General features: G+C 35.5%; 1 protein-coding gene across 1 annotated transcript in view; it reads left to right on the top strand.

Moving 5' to 3' along the window:
* Positions 1 to 24,777, top strand: part of LOC107160706 (leucine-rich repeat protein SHOC-2-like) — a 73,415-nt gene that overhangs the window by 33,198 nt on the left and 15,440 nt on the right. Inside the window, exons 5-6 of the mRNA XM_015507350.2 lie at positions 1,611 to 1,733; positions 3,130 to 3,267. Coding sequence (XP_015362836.1) covers positions 1,611 to 1,733; positions 3,130 to 3,267 — 261 coding nt within the window. The remainder of the gene's footprint in view (positions 1 to 1,610; positions 1,734 to 3,129; positions 3,268 to 24,777) is intronic.

Raw genomic sequence — 24,777 nt, 5'->3', positions numbered from 1 at the left:
AGTAACAGTAATGTAGTGGTAAATAAGATTAATTCTGTGTATTCATTTTGTAATAATAGATTTAGAACATAATGATCCCAATATTAATTAGTTTTTATATTTGATTATGCACTTTTATGAGTTTGACATTATTACAGTATGTTAGCTTGGAAAGGATTGTTGTTTTTAGTAAAACACTTTATAGCACTTTTCCTAAATTTCTATTCAAACTTGTAAAGGTTACACAAAACTTTCTCTTGAAAAAAATCAAAATGAAGCTTGTTGTATTCTTCCTCATATAAGCACCTATAGTAAATATTTCTTAATAAAAATACTTTATCATACTGTACCTATTGGTAGTCTGGGCATGGATAGATAATATTAAATATTTTTAATAAATAATAAATTTCAATTTAGAAAATATAAACTGGATTTTTAAATATATATTCACTGATTGGGATTTCTTATATTGATGATTTTGTGTAAAAAGACACAAGGATCCATAAATGTTGCAGAAAAAAATTAGAAATATACACTAACAAAAGAACATAAAAGATGGGACTGAGTTTGTGGCCCAGTGTTAGAGCGCTTGCGTAATGTGGGAGGCACTGGGTTTGGTTCTCAGCACCACATATAAATAAATTAAATAACAAAGGTCCATTAACAACTAAAATATTTTTTTTAAAAAATGTAAAAGAAATCCATGACTAATTGGTTAACATCTTGACACATTGATACCCAACTGGGACAAGGGGGATATCACCCTCTTCCTTCCATTACCATTGTAATAGTTTATTTAGGGTTGAATTTGATGGGCATGGTAGCACACACCTGTAATTCTAGCAGGTTGGGGGGCTAATAGAGGAAGATTGAAAAACTTACTGAGGCCCTAAGCAATGCAGTGAGACCTGTCTCTAAATAAAATAAAATAAAAATAGCTGGGGATGTGGATTAGTAGTTAAGTGCCCCTGGATTCAATCCAAAATATAAAAAAGTGAACATGTAAAAGCAGGGAAAAGGTAATTTAAAATGCTTAATTAATATCATAGCACTCCATCATGTTTTTATTATTTAGTGATGAATGAATTCTGTCTTCCTCTTTTTAGAGGGTGTGTGTGTGCTAGGGATCAAACCCAGGGGCTTGTGCTTGGGAGGCAAGCCATCTACCAACTGAGCCATATCCCCATCCCTTTTCTCTTTTTTTCTGCTCAGCATCTCTTCCATTCCTGAGCTTGCCTGGGTTTCCTTTTCGGCCATGTATCTTCTTACGTGGTGTTCATATCTCAATTTGAACACCCACATTTTGTCCAATGGTTTCTAAACATTATTGTGAAATAAAACATCAAATTTATGACTATTATCTTTGAACTCTGAAGTGGTTTCTCTGTGTAGTATTTTTATATTTCCATTACTCATATTCACATAGGAAACAAACTTCCTTTTTAACTTCAAAGCAAAAGCTCTGTACTATGCAAAAATCTTGGAAAATTGATGCTTTAGTTGCTGGTTGTAAATCCCTGATTTAGATATCGAGAAGGGGAATAAGGTTTAAGATTTTTTTCCAAAAGACTGTACACATGGAGCTTTGTTTTAATGGTTCCACATGAAATGCTGCATTTTGTCTTTGCCAGGACAATCAGTTAACATTACTTCCATTGGACTTTGGAACTTGGACCATCATGATAGAATTGAATTTAGCCAATAATCAGCTAAGAATGATCCCTGAGGATTTATCTGGTCTTGTTTCTCTTCAGGTGAGTGTATTAGTGAGCATGTTAAACTTCTCAGTCTCTTTCTCAATTATCTACTTATATAAAATAAGTGATTTCTCTTTGAAGATCTTAATTAAAAGTGATGATAATAAGAACTCTCTTAAACATATGACCTTGTTAGGATGATGCAGGATTGGATCAATTAGTCTAGACTCAATACTTCTGAATACTAATCATTAATATTTAATACTACTGAAAATGAGTTAGTCTAGGTTCAGTATTACCATTGCCCACTAAAAGGTGGTAGGTTTGAATGCTCTAATATAACTTTGAAGGAAGGGATATTAAAATTCAGCATCTTTAGGCCATTTTTCTGAATTCTTTTTAAAAACCATATCTTGTTTACCATAATAATTATGGATACATGAGACAGGCATTTAGAACCTTTTACTGTATGATGTTGACCTAATTTCCATCCTAAATCACTCACCTGCTATTTGTTGGAAATCTAGCATGTTTTCAGGTCTGTATGTTTATTCCAGTTGTTTCCAGCATCTAACTCTTCTCATCCTCTTTTTTCTTTAAAAATTCATTCACATAAATAAATATCCATCTTATTTTCACCTTCTTAGTCAGGGATAATCACTTTTGCCTGAGTCCCTAAAGTTTTCATCTTTTTGATGAGTAAAGCTTACTAATAGTACTTCAACTTTTAAAAATTTTTCCTATATCATGTTTTTTTTTTAAATCTTGTTTATTTAATTTGGTAAGATGAAATAGTATTGTGTGATTGAAAGCATGGGTGAAATAAGAAGATATAAAATGAGCTAGAAGTCTCTGAACACCTTTCTTCTTAGTGCTTGTTTCAAAACCCCATTGCATTACTGACTCCTACTCCTCTGGTAGTTTATAGTTTATTAGAAAACAAGGACATCTTCCTCCCTCCCCCAATTTTATTTTTGTAGAATGCCTGAAATGTAGTAAATACCACAAATTATAAATACCGTGGATTGTCAGTTGTGACCTTCCTTAAGTGATTGTTTACAACAGGTGGTTTCATAGACATTTGCAACTTTTCAGTATCAGATAGATTAATATATGATATTCATGAAAAATTTAATGTTTTTAAATTTTTTATCATTTAGTTATAGTCAAATTTTTAGTTTAATTTTGACATTAAAAGATTATTTCCAATAACTCTACTGGGTTTGAAAATTTTTAGAGTAGTAAATTAAATATTTTATGTAATTTAATCAAATGTTACCTATCCTAATACTTACTGTTTGGAAAATTATCATTGCTTATAAATTTTTAAGCCACACAGTTGTCATATATATGTCCGGTATAAAAATGAAATACACACACACACACACATATATATATATATATATATAATTCCATATCATGTTTTATCAAACTGTCAATTGTTTCTCTGTAGGTTCTAATATTATCAAACAATCTTCTAAAGAAGCTTCCCCAAGGTCTTGGAAACCTTAAGAAGTTAAGAGAGTTGGATATAGAGGAGAACAAATTAGAATCCTTGCCAAATGAAATTGGTTATCTTAAAGATTTACAGGTAAATCATGTCAGGGGCTTTATAAGCATATGATTGGAGTTTTTGGAATTCATCTTTCTAATTCTTCACCATTTTTTAATTCTTGGACCAGATAGATTTTTCTATTATAGGATTAGGGCTGAGTTTTAAGTTCACATAATCTCCTTTTATATTTCTAGCAAATGATAATTTTTTCAAATAGCCCTCCTTTGTGTGAAGTTATTACTTTTTAAATCCCAGATTTTTATTTCACGCATAAAGAATGGGGAGATATTAAATAATTTATGGACTTCAAGGATAATCATGAAAACATTAGATGATAGAAAGTGCCAGAGTTGGGGCTGGGGATGTGGCTCAGGCTGTAGCGCATTCGCCTGGCATGTGCGGGGCGCTGGGTTCAATCCTCAGCACCACATAAAAATAAATATAGAGATGTTGTGTCCACCGAAAACTAAAAAATAAATATTAAAAAATTCTCTCTCTCTCTGTCTCCCTCTCTCTCTCTCTCTCTCTTTAAAAAAAGAAAAGAAAGTTCCAGAGGTGAAAAATACACCAAATGTTAATTTGTTACATATATTAAAAGGTACTCTAAAAATTAATATTGCACATTTCTTGTTTATCTTATAGAATGTATCATTTAAAAAAGTAAATTCTTCTGTGTCAGTTAATCTTGTTCTTCTGTGACAATTTTTGTTCTGATCTTTTGTTTTACATCTAAGTTATTTCTAAGCCATTAGACCTGTCTCAGCAAAGTCATGATATATGGTTACTCTTATATTAGATGAAATAATTTAGTGTAATTCAAAGGAAATGGAATTAATTCCTAATATCTACCAATATTAAATATAATAAATAACACTTGAGCAAAGGTCTCCTTCTGCCTGCACAAGAAGAAAGATAGCATACTAAATATATTAAATAAACCTTTGTCTTGATTTAATTTTATTGACTTGGTTAGCTTCACAAATCATTCAGACTGTTGGAAAAAGAATGACAATCTAATTTGTGAGAATTTGAATATGTTAGAGTATTTATATTAAAGTGGGTACCATGAATGTTGATTAGAAAATATGAGAATGTTTTATAAAGTAGATATCAGTACTGTTATTAAATAAGATGTCTTCTGGTAACACTAATTCTCAGGAAACATTTCTGGGTTTATTCTTAACTTTGAAAATAACATTTAAAAAGGGTCATTTTAGTTTTAATTTTAAAAACTGGAATTGGTTTTCATGACCTTAAATATTTCCTTTTTGTATACACTTGGTAAGTATTCTACTGACATTTATACATTGTAGATATAAACTGCCTTGAGTGTAAATACTTGTCTGTGATCAAGACTTTAGTTAGATAGTAGTTTACTTCAGACTGGGACCATTCTCAAGTTTGGTGGGAAAAAGTCTCCACAGTTTCAGTAGTTGGGACTGAGCTGTCATGTGACAGGTTCTATAGTTTTTGCATTATATACGAACATGATATATTGGGGAAAATGTTCATTCTTAGATTTGTATATTATGATAGTATGTAAGTAGATATTAGTAACATTCCTTGTTCTAATAAAATCAGTGTGTAACATCAAATTTCTGTCTGAGGGAAGGAGTGAGTCTTGAGAACCAGGCCCACACCCCCCCTCACACACACACACAGTCTTACACAATGGTGCTGTTTTCACAAGAGTAGAGACTCAGTCTTTGTGCAAATTATTAGAGACATATTCTAACAATTCTATTAGCAGTGGAATAATGTTTAAATGTAGAAGTAAGTATTTCTGATAGTATAAATACCCCTATAAATCACTTAATTGGAAAATCTGATTTGAGTCTATGTGTGCTTTATCAGTAACCATAAAGTTTTCTGTTATCTAAGTTACATTTGATCAGTACTGGTATCATTTATGTGGAGAATTTAACATTTCACTGGTATGACGAAGCTTACTGCATAAGTGGCATTTGGAACAGACATCATATCATTTCTTTCATTATTTTGAAGAAATCATTCAGTAATTCTGTCTATCCTAGCTAGTTCTTAAAACTTGGCACTCACTACTAAGAATAATGTTGTGTTTATTTATTTTAATATTATTAGTTAATAGAAAATTATGTTAGTGTATAATTTTTCCTCATTTACTATTTTTCTCTCACTTTAGACTCATTTTAACTAGTTTGAAAAGTTGTTAAATAAGAATACAACTCACAGTTTGAAATTTTCTCTAGTAAAGGTGAGGTTTCACTGATCTCTAATGGGGTTTGTACTGTGTTAAATACTTTGTTATTCTGAATTATGATTCAAGACTAAAAGTGTAAACAGCCTTTAAATAATGTATGTGTTGTTGATTATTTTCACTATATAAAATTACTTTTGGCCAGTTTATATTAATTTATTTGTAATTGTTCTGCCATTACCATTACCATTTAAACTTCTAGAAAACTTTGAAGCAGTAAATAACATGTGTAAGGTATATAAATTAGATGCACAAAATATTCAACAAAGTATGTGGTAAGTGTCCTTCAATATAGTTGCTTATTGTTTATATTTGCTGTTTATAAAACACCAAAATACAGGGGTTGAGTTTTTTGTTTGTTTGTGGTTTTTGTTTTTTTTACAAACTTTTAAATCTGGCAATGTGGACTGTCCTGTAATGTAATTACTGGATTATTAGAAATAATTTCCCCTTTCTCTGAGCCTTTTAATCCTACTAGTATTCTATCATGTTCTCCATGTGCTATGAAGAAAATGCTTGCTTGGTGTAAGTGTGTGTGTTACAGAGAAAGTGTTTGTGTGTGTGTGTGAGAGAGAGAGAGAGAGAGAGAGTGTGTGTGTGTGTGTGTGTGTGTGTGTGTGTGTGTGTGTGTCTGAATTAGCTGTTTTAAGATGTCAGGTTAAACAAATGTTGAAATTGGGGCTTGAGGTTTAGTACATTTTAGTACATTTCTATCCTGTGTAATAAGTATCAGCTTTAAAAGTAACAGTAGTGCAAGTACTTCTTTCAAAGGGAACCTTCAAATAAGTTTGAGTTCATCAAGTTTGCTTATACCTACCTACCTATCTCAGCAGTAATTTTTATAGCTTACAGCTTTTCTCTATTATTTGTCTAACAGGAAGGTTTTGTTTCAGTACTGGGGGTTAAACTCAATTTATTACCAAACCACATTCACAACACTTTTTATTATATTTTATTTTTTTATTATTTTTATTTTTGGGTGTACCAGGGATTGAACTAAGAGGCACTCGACCACTGAGTCACATCCCCAGCCTCATTTTGTATTTTATTTAGAGACAAGATCTCACTGAGTTGTTTAGTGCCTCATTTTTGCTGAGGCTGGCTTTGAACTCCTGATCCTCTTGTCTCAGCCTCTGGACTGCTGGGATTACAGGCATGTGCCACTGCACCTAGCTACAGACCGTTTTATTTTTGAGATGGACAACTTACTAAGTTGTGTGGATCCTCACTGAATTGTTGAGGCTGACATCAAACTTGCAGTTTTCCTGAGCTGCTTGGATTACAGGAATGCACCAATCCACCCAGCTTAAGAGTAAGATTTTTGACAGTTCGGGTTGTACAAGGTATTTTTTTAACATTTAGATTCTAATATTGAAGGGAAAGACAAAGATCATCCTTGTTCTCTGAGTTCTCAGATTTGTGAAAGGATAATAAACTATTATAAGGAGCTAGGATGAGTATCCCAGTGAATTCTTACATGTATTTTCCAAGGCAAAACTCACATTATATAGATATAACACAATATAGTGCCTCATGGTGGGGTAAGATCTTAAATAACCCAGATATTTATGGGAGTATTTCCCATTTTGTAGGATGATCTTACTTGACTCTGGATCATACCTTTTTGTTTTTCAGCCAGTACCACCACTCTGAGGATGTCCATTGAATAGCAGATGTTCACTAATTTTAGCCTCAGTTTTTCATTAAGTAATATTTTATCAATAGCATTTGAAAGATATAAAATTGTTTCTTAAGAACAAATATACAAGTGATCTTACCAGAATATGTCATAAACTAAGGCCAACTAATGCTATTAAATATATGACTCTGTGACTTTTAGATGGTATAGAAAACTAGTTATAATTATACCACTTTTTTAATAAAATAAGGGAATAATTCAAGCAAAGGTATGTAGGACATGAAATTTGTAATGTAGCCCTCACTGCATTTCCTGAGTAACACATTAACAACAACTACAACCAACAAAACTGTAAGATATACATGAGAGTAGGGTATATTTTGACATATTATACATACATGGGGTGCAGCTCATTACAATTCTGATCCCATTCTTGTGGTGGAACATGATGTGGAGTGATACTAGTCTCATATATATATATATATATATATGAAAGTTATGTGTGATTTATTCTACTCTCTTTCCTATTCCCATCCTCCCTTCCTTCCCTTCATTCCAGTTTGTCTAATATAATGAACTTCTATACTTTCCCTTTACATCGCCTTTTTTATTAGTTAGTGTTCACATATCAGAATAACATTTGATCTTTTTTGGGGGGAGACTGGCTTATTTCACTTAGCATAATATTCCTTGGTTCTGTCCATTTACCAGCAAATGCCATAACTACATTATCCTTTATAGCTGAGTAATATTATATTGTGTATATATAACACATTTTTTACCCATTCATCTGTTTAAGGGTACATGCCGTTTTCTTCCCTAGCTTTTAAATATTTTGAATTGAGCTGCTACAAACATTGATGTGGCTGTGTCACTGTAGTCTGCTGATTTAAATTCTTGGTCCTGGTCTCTTTTCAGCAATATTCCTGGGCACCAAGAAGATTTCTGGAATATAATGTAGAGTGGAAGGTCCTCAGGAAGTGGTTGAGGAAGTTGCAGTTTTGTGGTCAACAGAAATTTCTATTTCTATTGAAATTTTAGAGAAAAATATAAAATACTCATTAGGCAGAGTGTCTCAAGGTTTTATATTGGTACAATCACCCAAGCTTAGGATCTTTTACTTTTATTTACAAATTCAAGAACTCAGTTCTGTCCATGTTCAAGAGGTAAAAAATACTTAGCATTTTAAACAGATTCAGTTATTTATTTCACAGGTGGCTGATGTATAAACAATACATCACAACCAGAGCACTCATATCATTTATCCAGTGTATTCCATTATTAATACATAAAAGGTGAAATGTCACATTGGTAGCCAGAAGTTGAGTTGTTACTCTCAGAATCAGACCAAAGGCAAGTAGAAGGTGATCTCCTCAAGGTTACAGTGAGGCCTAAGGAAACGTTCCTTCTTGTATAAGAGAGCACCTCCTCTCAAGCAGATCCAGTGAACATTTATTGAATCCCCAGGATTAGCCAGCACTAGGGATAGACACATGAGTAAGAGATAGCCCCACAAGTGGCTCTTCATGTAGTGAGGACTGGTGATTGACAGAAAATTGCTCCGTTTGGGGTAAGAAAATTCAGCTATTTGACAAATGGTTTCTTTCCACCCTGGACAGGGCCCAAACCTCATTTCTGTCTTTCCAGTGGAGCTCCATTCATTCTGTTGTCACACAATTTGGCTATTGTGAAAACACGCTAATTCTTCTTTTTAACCTTTGGATATTGTCTGGCTTAAGACTTATCAGCCCTAGTATAATGGTTATGGGTAGATTTCCTTATCCAATGTGATATAAAATTCCTCAATCTAGTGAACTGTAAGGGTATTCTGTACTAGTAGAAATAATTATTAATTAGAAATGTGGAGAATAAGTGAATCAATATTAGTTTCATAATCTTTCTTGTGTTCTTTCAGGTTTTAAAGGGAGAATATAAAAATATTACAACAGAAGTATCCTTGACACTGATATAAGCAGACTCTTTTTCTTCAAATCTGGTGCTATGATTTACCAGTGTGTCCCCCAAGTCTCATGTGTGAGACAACAGAAGAAGGTTTAAATGTGAGACGATTGGGTTATAAAAGCCTTAAGCCAGTAGTAAGCCAGTCTCCAGTGGTGACTGAAAGCAGTTAGGGTGTGGCTGCAGAAAGAGGGTTCCCAGGAGACACGACTTTGAGGCATATATTTTGTCTTTATTGTGTGGAGTGTGTGCTCTCTCTGTCACGCACACACACTCTCTTTCCCCTCCCCTCCCCATCATTGATCCCTAGTGTTGTGTCTTGAGCCACTTGGCTCCACCTCAGTCTCCTGGTGTGATGTTTGTCCTCCCCTCAAGCCCTGAGGATTGGAGCCAGTTGTCTATGGACGGAGACCTCTGTGAGGCCCAAATATAATTTTCCTCTTCTGGAACTGTTTTTGTCAGGCCTCTTAGTCACACCAGAGAAAAAGCTGACTAAAACATCTAGAAATCAACATTGGGAAAGGACCATAGAGAAATAAAAGTGTTCCTTTGGGTAGATAAACACATGCTCCGTACACTAAGGGTATTATACAGAAATAGCATTCTTCTAAACCCACACAAAATGCTACCTTTAAAATGTATTTGTTTTCTTCTTCCTATTTGGTGTTCCATCTATATCGAAGCACAAACTTGAAAGTTATTTATTTATTTATGGTACTAGGGACTGAACTCAGGAACACTTAAACACTGAATGGCTCAGTGGCTAAGTATACATATTTATTTATTAAAGACAGGATCTTTCTAAGTTATTTAGGGCCTCACTAAATTGCTGAGGCTGGGTTTGAACTTGTAATACTCCTATGAGGCTTCAAATTTTAAATCAGTTTCCTGACTTCAAGGAACATAAAGCAGATTTTTTTTTTTTTACATTTTTTATGAAAGACTTTTATGTAGAGTTTTATAGTATTGTTTTAGTAGAATTTTACTTCTTTGCTATTCAGAATTGACCTCCCTGTTCATCTTTATTCATGGTACACAGTATTACATATAGTTCTGGAAGTAACAGTGATGTGGATCGCTTAATCCAATACTACAAAAAATCAAATATCAAGAGCTGACACAATTTTGCCTTAGAGAGAACCAGACTGGAGTTTGTCCTGTTGTGTTCAAGAACATTAGAATGTTCATCAGTGTTCATGGTTTTGATACTACTGAGGGCTATCACAGTGGCCTGGATAGGTGCTGAAAGCTAAAGTTTCAATTTTGTTGGTTTTTTTAAACAAAGAAATATTTTAAATAAAGCCTATTTCAACAGTGAAATTGTCTCATAGCAAAAGAATAAAATCTTATTAAATATTAGTGTCATTATAGTGAAATGAAAGTGTTATTAGTTAATACTGTTTTGATAAATATTAGAGGTTAACCCTAATGTAACAAAAATTAAAATAAAAGCTTCCATCTAAAGTGTGATATTCAGAGTGCAGTGTGTCAGTCCTGACCTAGCAATGGCCAGGTCTCAGCCACAGAAAGTCTCTGGTCATCTCTGAATGTAAATATGTGCTGTGAGGCTGTGCAGTCAGGAACTGAGTGACTCAACATGAGAAGTAGATGCAAAGGGAATCTTGCCCACCCACAAGCCTATACCCAGGTTCAGCCTCGGACTGGATGAGCGGACCTTGGCTAGCAGAGTTACTGCTAATGAGTCTTTCTCCAAATGTAACCAGTCAGTAAGCACCCAAAGCACCTTGCACTTCAGTAGAATACTTCATAATCAGTTGAAGATCCAGCATCCTGGCCTGCAGGAGCCATCCTGTCCTGCTACCCAGAACCAGATGGGTGTGCATGGTGCTGTGTTCTTCAGAGCCTGCCTTCATAGCCTGCCATGTGTTCAAGGGGACAGAGAAATGTACAAACCCAAGTAGAATAGTGTTGGGATGGACTTACGTTAAATAAGTGTATCTTTCTGAATTTTTAAGCAAAATACTCAACTTTCAGCTTATTTTCTAATTTTTATTCCATGGTAATATCAAAAATTGGAAAGTGTTTAACATTAAAACTCCTAATTGCTAATGAGCACTGAGGAAATGGGAGCTATCAGCTAAAATAAAAATAAAGACAAAACATTTTTCTTGAGCACACATACGTGACAGGGTATTAAAAAGCCAGCACCATCTGCTAACTCCAAGGGAGTTGGCTTGTACACAACACTGCGGCCTTTCTTCATTCAGGGTAGTGTGTGTCCAGCCAAACTCCATGGTGTTGTCTGATGCTAGTCTCCTATCCTGGTAACTGCTGGCCTTTCCCAAAGGCTGTGAGGGAAATGATCTCCCTGTTCAGCCTCCTCTCTAAGGATGGTCCTGTGGATCCTGAGCAGGGCTGGCCATCCTTTCCCAAACACAGATGATTTGCAAGTAACAAGTCAGGTGAAACTGAAAGCAATGGAGTCTGATGAGACTATTGCTGAACAGTCCCAGGGCTGAATTTATATGAGGTATGTGGTCTACTCTTGCCAAAGGGCCAGGACAAATCCCTTCTCACATAGAGGAAGGAATGGTGGCCACGTGTATCACTTCTCCCATGTGCAGAGATAAGGCATTGGTGCTGAGAATGAAACCTTTGCAGCTTCGACTGGACATGCTTTCTTTAAGAATGAAGGAATGTTCTTCCATTTTTTAGCCATTCTTTTTTCATTTCTACAAAATTGCATGTAACTTTACAAGTATTTTTAAAAGAGAGTTTTGTAAATATTTAATATACTGCTAATTTGATTTTCAATTATAAAGGTCGAGTATTCTGTCTTTGGGGTCTTTATGTTTTATTATACTTTGATAAAAATGAAAAAAATTGTACCTTTTCAGAATGTTTTAATGTGGATTTAATTTACTGAAAATAAAAGTTTTTTTAAATGTCAAAAAATTGCAGTTTAAAAAATTCAAAAAATATTTTCCATGGCAACTGCCATATATGATTTGGTTACTAATTGTTGGAATTCTTGTCTAACTATTCTCTCCCTCAAACCTTGCCCTTATCCTTCTGGCCACATTGTACTCCATTTTGTTCCTTAAACATTGCATGCATTTTTTTTTTTCCTCTCGGGAAGCTGCAAACACAGTGCAGTTTCTAGGTATCTCAGTTCCAGAGCCCACCAAGGAAGTGACCCCAGATTGCGCTTGCCAGAGCCCACTGAGGAGGAGACCACAGCCTGCACCCACCAGATCCCATGGCGGAGGCACCCCAGGCCTGCCTCCACCCGATTAGGTGCCCCAACCCTGCACCCTCCTGAGGCCACCAAGGAGGTGGCCCAGGCCTGCACCCTCCTGAGCCCACAAGGAGGCGCCCCAGGCCTACACCCTCCTGAAGCCACCAAGGAGGCTCCCCAGGCCTGCACCCACCTGAGCCCACAAGGAGGCACCCCAGGCCTGCTTCCACTCTAGCCCATGGAGGGGGAACCCCCAGGCCTGTGCCCTCCTGAAGCCACCCAGGAGGCGCCCCAGGTCTGCTCTCTGCTGAAGCCACTGAGGAGACGCCTCAGGCCTGTGTCCTGCTGAAGCCACCAAGGAGGCACCCCAGGCCTGTGCCCTCTGAAGCCACTGATGAGGTGCCCCAGGTCTGTGCCCTGTTAAGCCACCGAGGAGGTGCCCCAGGCCTGTGTCCTGCTGAAGCTGCCAAGGAGGCGCCCCAGGCCTGTGCCCTCCTGAATCCACGGAGGAAGTACCCCAGGCCTGCGCCCACCTAAAAGATGACCCCAGCCTGTGCCCGCCCAAGCCCACAGAGGAGGTGCACCAGGCTCGCCCCCGCCCTAGCCCCTTGAGAAGGCACTCAAGGCCTGTACCCACCAAGGAGGCACCCCAGGCCTGTGCCCACCCCAGCCTGCCTGGCCTGGGCCCAGGGAAAGGCTCAGGAGCCTGTGGCAGTGCCCTTCTCCACGCCCACGAACCTTGCTCTGGTGCTGGGAACAGGTGCAGCTGGAGCACCCAGCATCCCTGGAAACAGGGACTGAACTTTGCAGCCCACTGCCTCTCGCTGGGCTTTTGACTGATGTCTCAGGTGCCACATGGGGACCATGGAGATGAGGGCTGGACGGTTTCCCCCGCGGCCCCTCCAGACCACCAGTTCAGGGGGCTGAAAAGGTGTTCAGGACAAACGCTCGGCCGCTGCCCTCACCACTCACAGCCACCCACACCCGATGCTGAAAAGAGGGAGCGTCAAGCCACTTGCCTGCCTTGGCGTGGGCCTCCGCAGCTCGCCACCCACTGCCGAATGGCTGGGAGGGGGACTCTGCGCCCGCACCGCCCCCCCTGCTTACCTGTTTTCAAACTCACCGTGCTGCCCTCCTGCACTTGTGAGCCAGTTACTGCGGCTTCCCAGCCATTGCGCGCTCTGTGGAGGACCCTGCCTCGGGTGCTATTTTGGCCCGCCCTCCAGTGGCGGGCTGCTGGGCCCAACGTTTTCCATCTCTGGTTCCAAAAAACCTAGTATAGAAATGAGATAATATGCAAGCCGCTCGGTTTGAAGGGGAGAGGAAAAGGCAGCCTGTCAATCGGCTGATCTCAAACACTCGGGCATCTGCAAAGTCCGATGTCAAGTCTCCAAGAAATAAAATGTGTGTGTGTTTTAAAACGCAGTCTTGATTATTATTTAGGTATGGCAGGGCCAACAGCTCAGAGGAAGCTGCCACTGAAGAGGTAGCTTGTTATGTGCTGTTTCCAGTTAAAGGGAGCACCATGACAGGAGTGCCACACAGGGGCTGGGAGCACTGGCATCAGTCAAAAGCACAGAAGGAAAAAAAAAAAAAAAAAAACAGAAGGGAGAGGAAAATGTGGGCAAGAGCCCTTGGTGTGGTTCTGTGATTAGGAAGAAGTGGAGAGGGGTAGTGAGGTTTAGGATTGGCTGGCTTAACTAATTCAGTGGGACTTGGGGCAAAGGGCTGTTCCTGATCATCCGCTGTCTGCTCCTGGGGGCATTAGCTCAGGTGGATGATGTCCCAGGGAGTGAGGTCTCCGAAAGCAGGCTGTTGGGCATGAGCTGGCTCATCTTTCAGAAGCCTACGCAGGCCCACATTGCCGTCTCTAGGAATCAGCGAAGTTTGGAAGTGGAAGAATGTCCCTAGGGTTTCAGGAAGACCCCCATGTCAAAGCATCAACTGCAGGTGCTGCCAATTTAGCCCTTTTCATCCATTTTATGTAGTCAAGAGACATAGTTTCACTTTTATGGAGGGAGGAATATTTATTTATGTGAAATTGTTTTTAAACTATACCTCCCTATCCACCTAAAAAACAGAAACAAACACCCGTGTCGGTTCTCTTCATCCCTGCTCTCTGATGGGAGGGTGCTTCTCTCAGATATATTCTGAGGGTTTATCTGATGCAGAATCAGAAGGCAAGAAAGACCAGTGGTTCTTAAGTCTGCAGGGCACTTGAAGGAACTGCTGAATGAGTCTGGGAAAGTTATAAAGAAAAAGGGGTAGTTTTCAGTAAAAATTATGTTTTTGAATATGTTGTAGTGATGATGTTCAATTATGAAAATCTCTAATTGTTGTGAAATTATGGGGGGAACCTGGAATATTTTCTTTCAAATATGATATTACTCTGAAACTCAGTCATGCCTACCATAGATTCAGTTTGTTACATGATTACTAAATGTCTTTGGATAAATATTTTATTTCCTATAGATATTTTTTTCCTAGAACATAGAGCCTTTAATTTTATACGCATGTAAGTGAACTTTAAAATTTTTAAACAAAAGTAATTCACTCATAAAACTACAATTCTAACAAAATTATAATTCTGCAGATTTTTTTTGTAATACCACTTTTTTAAAAAAATTCCATTAACAAAATAGTGTGTTTTCCACTTACATGTTAACTTTACATTCATTTAAAAAATACATAGTATTTCATTAAATAGATTTATTATCACTAAACAATAATAATTTAATTATTTCATACTTAAAGTTTGCTCTCAATATTTAGACAATAAAATGCTGGGTATCTGTGGTATATATAGTCCCTTAATTTTCGGTCTTTAAGGTTGTTTTACTTGCAAGGCTCAGATAGAATGGAGAATGAGTATGGGTAGCAGGATCTGGGGGTTATATATCTCTCACTGCAAGCTAATCATGTGTGAAAATGAATTTAGAGAATCGCATGTCTCCATGAACTACACTGTGTACTGATTAGAGAAAAAAGTGACCTTGACATTGATGAGATTGACTTACCAATAAATTTTGATGAGCACTCAAGATGGTTGAATGCAGTGATACTTCCTGTGTGGTGGCTGCTCTCATAACTGCATTAATCAAGGTTTAAACAGTAACTTCTATAGTTCATTTGAATGATTAGGTGTGTGTGATGTGAGAGTGAAAATTTCACAGCAGATATGGAATTAAGTAGGCAGCTGTTCAGGAATCAAGTAACAACAAAATATGTACAGAGGGGTACTTTATAATGTAAAGGACTTTTAAAAACCTGTTTCATTATACTTGATAGTAAATCTCTTCATTTCTAGTGCCACCCCATGTTAAAAAATAACAATAAATTCTTCGGAGAGCTTTAAAAATGACAAATTTATGGTCATCTTTTATATATTCTCTTCTTCCCACCCTGTATCTCTCAGCCCATTTATCAATTACTTAAAAAAATCACATATCAACTAAATTATATATATATATATATGTAATTTATATATAATTATATAATTTATATGTAATTATATATGTGTGTGTATATATATGTGTATATATATAATAAATTACACACACATGTTCATCTTCATCATTATCACCATCTCAATTCTATTATCTGTAGTATTTGTATGAATATTATGTTCCCGTAAAGATTAATGGATTGAAATTTGGCCCCTGGTATGGCAATATTAAGAATCTTTGAGAAGTGGGACCATGGAAGGTCACTAAATCATAGGGACTGAGTCCTCATGAATGGATTAATGCTGTCTCCAGGAGTGGGCCAAATCTCATAGAAGTGAATTAGTTCCCATGAGAGCTGATAGTTATATAGAGAGAAAGCCTAAGTCCTACCATCTTCCACTGGCTATCTTGCCATGAGATTTATGTGTTCCACACCATTGTGATGCCATCCACAATGAGGTTATTACCAGAATAGAATAGATGCTGACAATATGATCCTCCACCTCCAGAGCTGAGATATATAATCCTCTTTTTCTATAAAGTATCTAGTATCAGGTATGTTGTTATAGCAACACAAAAATAGACTAAGTCAGTTACTCATCTTCATTTGTACTATTCACAAGTTTCTTGAAAGAAGTTTGCATTCTGATAATTGTGTAGTTGGGAACTTACTACTTCACTTTACAGTTAATTTGTTAGCTCTCTCTAATTGAGATTTTGACCCCCACATACCATCTGAGACTGTTTTGTTATAATCCACAATGACTTACTTTTTTTCGTAAGTCCAATGAAAAATATTATTTTTATTTTACTTCTATTACATCTAAAATCATTTAAGTTACTTCCTCTCTAAGCCATTGTGACAGTGTCTTTTCCTTATTCTTCATCTGTTCATTTTATTTTACTTCATAGTTACTTCATTTTTACTTTTTACTATACCCATATGCTCAGGGTTCTTAAATCTTTTTGGTTTTCTAGTATATCAACATACTGGTAATTCTTAAATATCCATTTGATGACCAAACCTCCCTTTCTTCCAAGGTTATACCCATGTAGTCAATGCCTATTAAATTTCTTCAGCTGAATTTTTTTCTCATTTAAAAATAATTAACTGATACATAGCTCAGCTGAATTCCATAAATGTCATTAAAATGGAATGCATATATTTCTCATCCTAAAGTTCTACCTGAAATTTGTAACTCTGAACAGAATTGAGGAATACTTCCAGTCCCTTAGTAAACCTGCAAGAAATGGAATAATCCTTCACTCTTTCCTCCCTAGTTTTCCTCTCCATACTCCATTTATCTTCTGGGTAGCTTTCAAATTCACTCCATAGTTGGAATTCTAATTCTTTCTTATGTGGATTGTTAAAATAGCCTTTGATCTGTCTCTACTCTCTATTCCATTGGGCTGTTCTTAGTACTGTATCAGGACTAAGGTGCATGTATTTAAATCCCAGCATACTTTCTAACGGATTATAGTTCACAATTAATGTACCATAGCTTTCTGAATAACACTGAATTTATTACTACAGAATAACTGACTTTTGTGACTCCATTATTTTTTTTCTCTTTGCATGCATATCTATACCACTGTATCAAAATACTACTTAAACCCCAAACTCATGCTCCTGGGAATCTTCATTCTGCCCTTCTCTGGAAATCACTTCCCTTTCTTTCATCATGTATACATTTATTCTGAACTTTGGGATTATGGTTAGTTATTTCTTTCTCAAGAAGTCTTTCTCTGACTCTGCTACCTTCGTGTATGTATTTGTTCTCCATCCCTGTGACCCAAATTACTACAAATTTGATGACTTTATAAAGAAAAAACTCTTTAAAAAATCGTTCTCACAAGTCTGAAGTTAGCACCCAAGAACCCCTTGGAACTTTTCTCACTGCTGTAAAATTCACTTCTTTGGGGTTGCAGATTTGTGGTCCCCATGCTCTTGCTGGCTGTCAACTGGAGACCTGTTTCATGGATTGAAGTCCTCCTTCTTTCCTTCTTGCTTGGCTTCTTCAAACCTCAAAGTGCCCTCAGTGATCAGTTCCTATGCTTCAAGTGTCTCTTATTTATGTCCCAGCCAGAGAAGGGACTCTGCTTTGAAGGGCTTATGTGACTGGTTAGGCCTTCTAGATCACTTTCCTACTTAAGAGTGATCTGTGCCATAAAACATAAGATAAGCATCAGAGTGATATCTTGATATATTGACAGACTCTGGAGAAGGGCAGGACAATTCTGAGGGCCTCTTTAGACAGTCTGTGCACAACAACCTAATAGGATTTTTCTACTTATATGTACTTGAAAGCTTCTTATTGGGGAAATAATATGCCACAAACCCAATTTTATGAGGAAAACTGAACCTTAGAAAAGTAATGTAAATCAATGTTGAGGTATGTTAGATAGGGTAATGTTGACAGAGATTATAAGAAAGTTGTTAAAACACTGAAAATGTGGTTATTTATATTTCTTGGTATCCATATATCATCATCATAAATAAGGCACTTAAATTAACATAATTGCTTTATATAATAAATTAATAATAATATCCTGATTGATATCTGGGGGAAACCCTTACCATATACAAACCATTTTACCACATCATATAATCTATTTTGAAATTGAAACAGAAAAAGAAAAAAGGGGAGGATGTAAATATGCTAAAGTGAGGAAATATGCTAAGTTGAGGAATCTTATAAATATATTTAAAAATATAGATGAAACATACTGAGATTAAAGTTTATTTTTAGATAAAGGATATTTGTAAATGATTAATCAAACAGATAATTACAGTTTCAAGTATTCTAAAAATAATTCTGTTTTATGTTGTTGATACTGCCGGTTCCCAGTGACAATTCTGCTCCCTCACATGTTGAAGTATAACATTAGAAAATTTACACTAAGGCAAGCATATAAAGCAGGTTTTATTTAAAAAGGGATAGCATAGACTTCTCTGAGGAGGGAGAAGGGGGCCATAGATGGTATTTCTAGAAGTGAGGCCATTCTTCCTTTTTTAATAGGATTTAGGCTTCCTTTGTTCTCCTTCTCTCTTCCCCTTATCTCTCTCCTTCCTGCTTATGTGACTAGGCCCAGGAGCTGCTCAGTGGGATGGCCAAATGTGAGCAGTAGATGGGATGGAGGGGCCAAGTTGGAGCCATCAGGGCTGGGAGGTAATTAACAACTCCCTCTAGGAAGGGGCAATCTCTGGGACAGGTTATCTTAGCAATGGGTTGGAACAGGTGCAGGTTATTCTTGTTATGGGTGGAGAAAGGGCTCTGAAGGTATTAACATTTCAATCCTGCCATTCTCTTGATCTAACCCTTGCCTATCTTCCTCTCTAATTCTCCCTTCATTGTTTACTTTAATAATTTATTTTCAGAACAAAATACTACCATTATATAATTCTGGTGTTATGTATTATACACATATATAATCTTTGAAAGTTTTTTACAAAGTTTTAAAATATTGGTGTATAGAAATACATTCTTAAAAAAGTCACTTTGATAAAGACAGGTCATGTATTTAAACACATCAGCTGCATGCTATAAATTCTCCCCAACACTAAAATATTTCTCAGGGAAAGGATTTCCTTATTAATGCATGCAAGTATATTCAAAATACTATTTTTACTCTCAAGTGGCATGATTAATCAGAAGAAAACTAAGCACAATGGCTAAACATGACATTTATTGTCACCACTGATTTCTTTTGAATTCATGCTAAGAGGAAGTATTTCATTTCTCTGTAGTTAAAAAAAAAGTATAAAGATTAACCGTATGTTCACTCTCATTTTTCAAGGCATTTTTCTTTTACTGATCAACAATTTTGATTTTTGTTCTAAAATCTCACTTTTCAACTTATATCATTGTGATGAATCATTGAACAGCATAATTCCTATCTGGAAAGGTAATATCAACAGGATCTGTACAGGAGAGTAGTCCACAATGTCACATCAACTACTTTCTTACCCAATGGCACTCTCTATCCTATCTCCTTCATTACATTCCATATAACATGTTTTATTAATGAACATCACTTCGCAAGCTGAAAGGAAAATTCTCCTTTTTATTTTCTCTTAAATACACTTGATAGATTTAAATACAATTATTTAAAAACATATTTCATTATTGATGTTATAAAATCTGAAGATGAGAGATCCACAAGGCAGACAGTTCTTTATAATTAGACTTACTCTTAGAAAGCAGGATTGGCCTACTATTACATCTGTACTGATGGAAGAATGTTGATTATAAATTCTTTATTTCATGTGGGTTTTTTCTCTCTTATTTTTTCCTCTCCCTGCCCCCACTAGCCACCCTCTTCTTGGATTATTGCTTTTTCACTTAGATTGGATTAGGACCATTTATACAAATCACCTGTAAACTCACATAAAGCTGTGAAACATCCAAAGCAAGATTCTTTTGCTTGCTTGTGAGAACATAAGACTTTGTTCAAGCTTTCCCTTGATTTATATCATAAGGCATATGTTTTTAGTCCTTTTCAGCATTTCCAAGTCTTCTATTTCCTGCAGAAAACACATTGTTGGATTTTATTTTCCTTTTTGGAATTTATGGATCCTTGTCTTTTATTTGGTTACTTTAATCCATCTTCATTTGTTTTAATTTCTAACTAGATTTTTGTTCTGCCATATTATTTAATGTTCTTTTTATTTCCTGTACTTCCTGTGCTCTTTTAATTCTATAATATTTTCTTCTGGTGTTTAAAAGTTTTATACAATAATTTTATTTCTGTTTCTCTTTAGAGACACAAACAATACTTCTGTTTCCCTAATATATCAGTGGCTGGATCTTCCCTCTTAGAAAAGAAAAGCATTAATAAACCTCATGTCTTTACCATCTCTATGATGCCTGGAATATTACTTACTTCTGGTGACATGGGTAATCTTTCTCTTTTCTTACATATATATATTCAGGAATCATAGTTTATTATATTTATTTAAAATTATTCCACTACCTTTATTGGTTCTTTGGGTTTGGAGAAGAACCAAAGGCCAGAACATAGTGTTTATGTCTGTAGGAAAGCTGAAGGATCTTGTGTGGGGGACAGGGCATGGGACATGGACTTTCTGCAGTGCATCATAAGACAGAGTTATCACTTGATTTTGAAATAGCCCAGCAGAAAATAACTATGGTCAAGATGGCACCCCAAGTTCTTTTTTATGTTGGAATGTAGATAGAAGACAGTTTTGCCAGATTGCAATCCACAAACACTGGGAGTTAGATTAGAGAAGTAAAGGACTGAATGCCCAAAGCAGGTCAGCCTCCACCTACTTTAACTTTACCCAGAAGAACTCTTGCCCAACAAGATCCCACAGCAATGATGTGAGGGCAAAAGGATAGGCAATACTAGTACAAAGGCAAAGAGGTGGGAAATGGAATGGGGAGAGCTAAAGAAGAATTGGAACTGATCTTCCTGTGTTGCCTCTAGCTCCTCTCTGCCCTAAGCTGGCCACTCACTGCCTCAACAGAGCAGTTTAAAATATACTTGTTAGTGTTGTTGTTTTAGATCTTGTAGTCCATTTTTCTAATCCTGTGGATTCTCAGCATCATTTTTTGAGGCAGTAACCTATACAAGTTGGACATCTTGTTGAACACCTGCTATCTTGGGGGAATATATACAGATGTGAGAGCATGTTGAACTCATATCTATATTCTATATGTATTAATTATATAAGGGATTTCTATATGTATATATATAAAGGTTGATACCTTTATTATACTTCATGTTCTTCATTTAAATCATTTGTTTTTTTTTTTTCATTTTCTGGTATTCTGTGATGGTACATATATTTTTTTATAGCTAGATAATATTGTACAGTTCAAAATCTGCTTATTTTACAATGAAAAAAGTTTCCATGTACAATGAAAATATATGTTCTAAACGATGACCTTATAAAATTCCTTTGAAAGTACACTTCATATAGTGTGAAAATACCAACCAAAATTTTTTTAAATGCAATTTTTAAATAAGTCACAAATTTCAAACATGCAGTCAATAGGCAGCATTTGAAAAGAGTTTTGAAGTCTCATCAAAATTTTTGTTCTTTCATGTACAAAATTAAATATTACTTAATTTATAGCCTAAGTAACTTCCGAACATCATTTTAGTTTACCAAAGCATCTTTTATTTTTATGTTACTTGAGCTTGAACCCAGAGCCTGTGCATGCTAGGCACATGCTCTACCACTGAGTCACCCAAACCCCCATATTGATTTGGCTAAAACAAATACAGCAATTAACGGAGAAGTTTGTTTGATGAATGTACATACACAAAAACATTAATATGAGCACATTACCTTGTGTTGGTACTGACAAAAAAGCAAATACTGGAGAAAAATTCATACTTACTCAAATTCCAGTTTAGATTTTGTTAATTCTCTTCATCCCCCAATTTGTCTCAAGAAACACTGACTGTACTACTTACCGGCTCATCACTTCTTGTCCCCTTTTACTATCCCTGCTTCCCTTTTCCTTCTTGTTCCTCACCCTGCTTCTTACTTTTTATTTTTCTTTCTTTTATTTTCTGCCACCACTGTTTCCTCCCTCTTCATATTTTCTCTCCTTTTTCCTTGGTCATCAAGTAGCAGTGGTACTAGGTGCCAAGTTGCAGGTACTAATAATGGTGGTATTCATCATTCAGTAAATGCTTTCCATGTGCTGGACATTGAGCTCAGCATTTAACCAGGTGAGTAATTTTAGTTGGTAGTGCTTGGGATTCAATGGGAAGTTCAGTTCAATTTGCATGCAGTTTGATTAAAATCATGCTAGGATATCTTTGAAATTTGATTGAATTAAAAGACTAATAAATTTATATTAAAGAAGATAAACTTTAAAATAACTCTAGAGTTGTGTTTATATACTCCTAGTAAAGTGTATAGCCCCACTATATATACTTTTTCCCTGGGTTAATTTAAAAATGGAGAAAAATATAATTCTTCAGAAACAAGAATTGTCAATATTTGAAAATAAAATAACAAATTAAATTTAATTGCCCATAAGTTTACTTTATAAAAACATTACTTTTTTAAAAAAAAGTACTCTTTGCTTTAAAACACCAATATAAAACATATGGTACTTCATAATAAACTTAGTGGAGATGTTATTGTATGCTATAATAATATTTAGGGTTGCTAAAAAGTTTCTTTCAGAGAAATGTGTTAAAATAGAAAGAAAATATAGAACAGCTTCTTGATAGGCAGGTGCTTCCTTCACTGATGTATTTTGTGATTGACTTTCGAGGGTAAAATTCATTATCATGAAATTCTGTATTGAAATTATTTTACGATAAATTGGTTGCATTAGACAAATGAAAACCTAGGTGTTTTTCTCTAAGAAGTTCACCATGTTTGCTTTTCTCAGCCCATTTAGAAAGAATGAAAATATGGAAAGCCAATTTACATTGTAACTGCAGGCATCAAACCAATTTGACTTTGTAGATGCAAAAAGTGAAATGTATAAAATCATTTACATTTTAAATCACAAGAATAATGATCCTAAACAAGATGAAGAAGATTGTAGAGTAGATTTTTGTTTAGACTTGGTTGAAGTATAATAAAACACAAACTTACCTGTGAGAGCTTATCAGATTAATTAGGCAGAAAGTAATATTTTGGGGATGGGGTGGTTTATAGTGTCCTGGAAATTGGTACACAATAAACATAGCCAGTCTACAGATCATGAAGAACCAAATGAATGATGGTAATGCATTTTAAATTACCTTGAATTTGTAAAGAACCAGTCAAGCACAATCTCATTCTAGTTTGGAAAGATTAGTTTTACTGCAATATGGAGCAATTATTAAGTGAAACAAAATAAGAGGAGGGACTACTTTTAAAATGTTATTGCACCGATTTTGAAAAACATTTATTAGGTCCTGGAGTAAAGCACTAGCAACTAAAATAGAAGAGAGAGATTTGGAAATCATTTAGTAATAGAATTTCTTGAACTTGAGATAGATGATTGTGGGAGGTTAAGTGTCAAGGATGACACATAGAGGGGCTTTATAGAAAATTATTTTGATAACTATGTCATTGGGACAGAGACTCTAAAAGAAGAAAAAACTACTAGAAGATGACAAGTTTTGTTTAGAATATACTGAGATTGTGATGCATGATGGATATCTAAGTAGTAGGCATGGCTGCTCAGCAATTTGACGTATAACATAAACATTATTAAAAGAAGTGACATGGGTTTTAGTAATGAAATAAATGTAAAGAGTAGGCACGATATTGTCACTAATGATTTTTCCTTGGTGAGTATTAGCTTTCTATTTTATTATAGTTGGCCCTCAAATGAAGTATGTTAATTGTAATGGAGAATGTTAAAATGGAGCTCAAATGAAGAATGTTGATTACAATTTTTAATGGGGCGTCAATGGCGTCTAAAGGTAGTGAATCAAAAACAGATGAAATTATCTTTTAAATTATTACAATTTCAACAGAAATTAGCTTCTGCTTTTAAGCCTCTGACATCACTAGGATTTATATAATATTTTCAAAATGAATATTACAGTTGTGAAGGGACATACCAAAGGGAAAGTTACAGTAAATACATCTACCAAAAGTCACTCCCTTGTCATCTCCAATAGTCACTTGTCCTTGGTATGTAAATACAATATAAACTTGAAATAACATATTTACTAATATAGGCAATATTTTTCAACAGAAATCAAATGCTGGGAGCAAGGTGATAAACTGAAACGTGTTTATTTCTAGAAGCATTTTTGCTTAATCTGTTTTTTAATATGATTCAGTAATAAGTAGATTGAGTATGAAAGGTATTTTCAAACAATATTTGATTCATTCTACTCCCTCAATTTGTCCTAAGGAAGATTTCAAAATAAGAAATGGAGATATGTATGAAAATGTTCAATGTGATTCAAAAGTTAGTCTGATATCCTCAATATTTAAATAATGTAATATCAGAAAACTTCATTGCAAATTCACATGCAAGGGAATGGAAAATGAAATTTAAAAGAATGTCTGCTAAACCTCGAATCCTAAGAGTTTTTTATTCAGAAATTATTTATTAATTGAATTGCATTTTCG

The sequence above is a fragment of the Marmota marmota genome, unplaced genomic scaffold, assembly GCF_001458135.2.
Source record: "Marmota marmota marmota unplaced genomic scaffold, marMar, whole genome shotgun sequence".
Lineage (NCBI taxonomy): Eukaryota > Metazoa > Chordata > Mammalia > Rodentia > Sciuridae > Marmota > Marmota marmota.
This window is presented reverse-complemented; position numbering and strand designations above follow the sequence as displayed.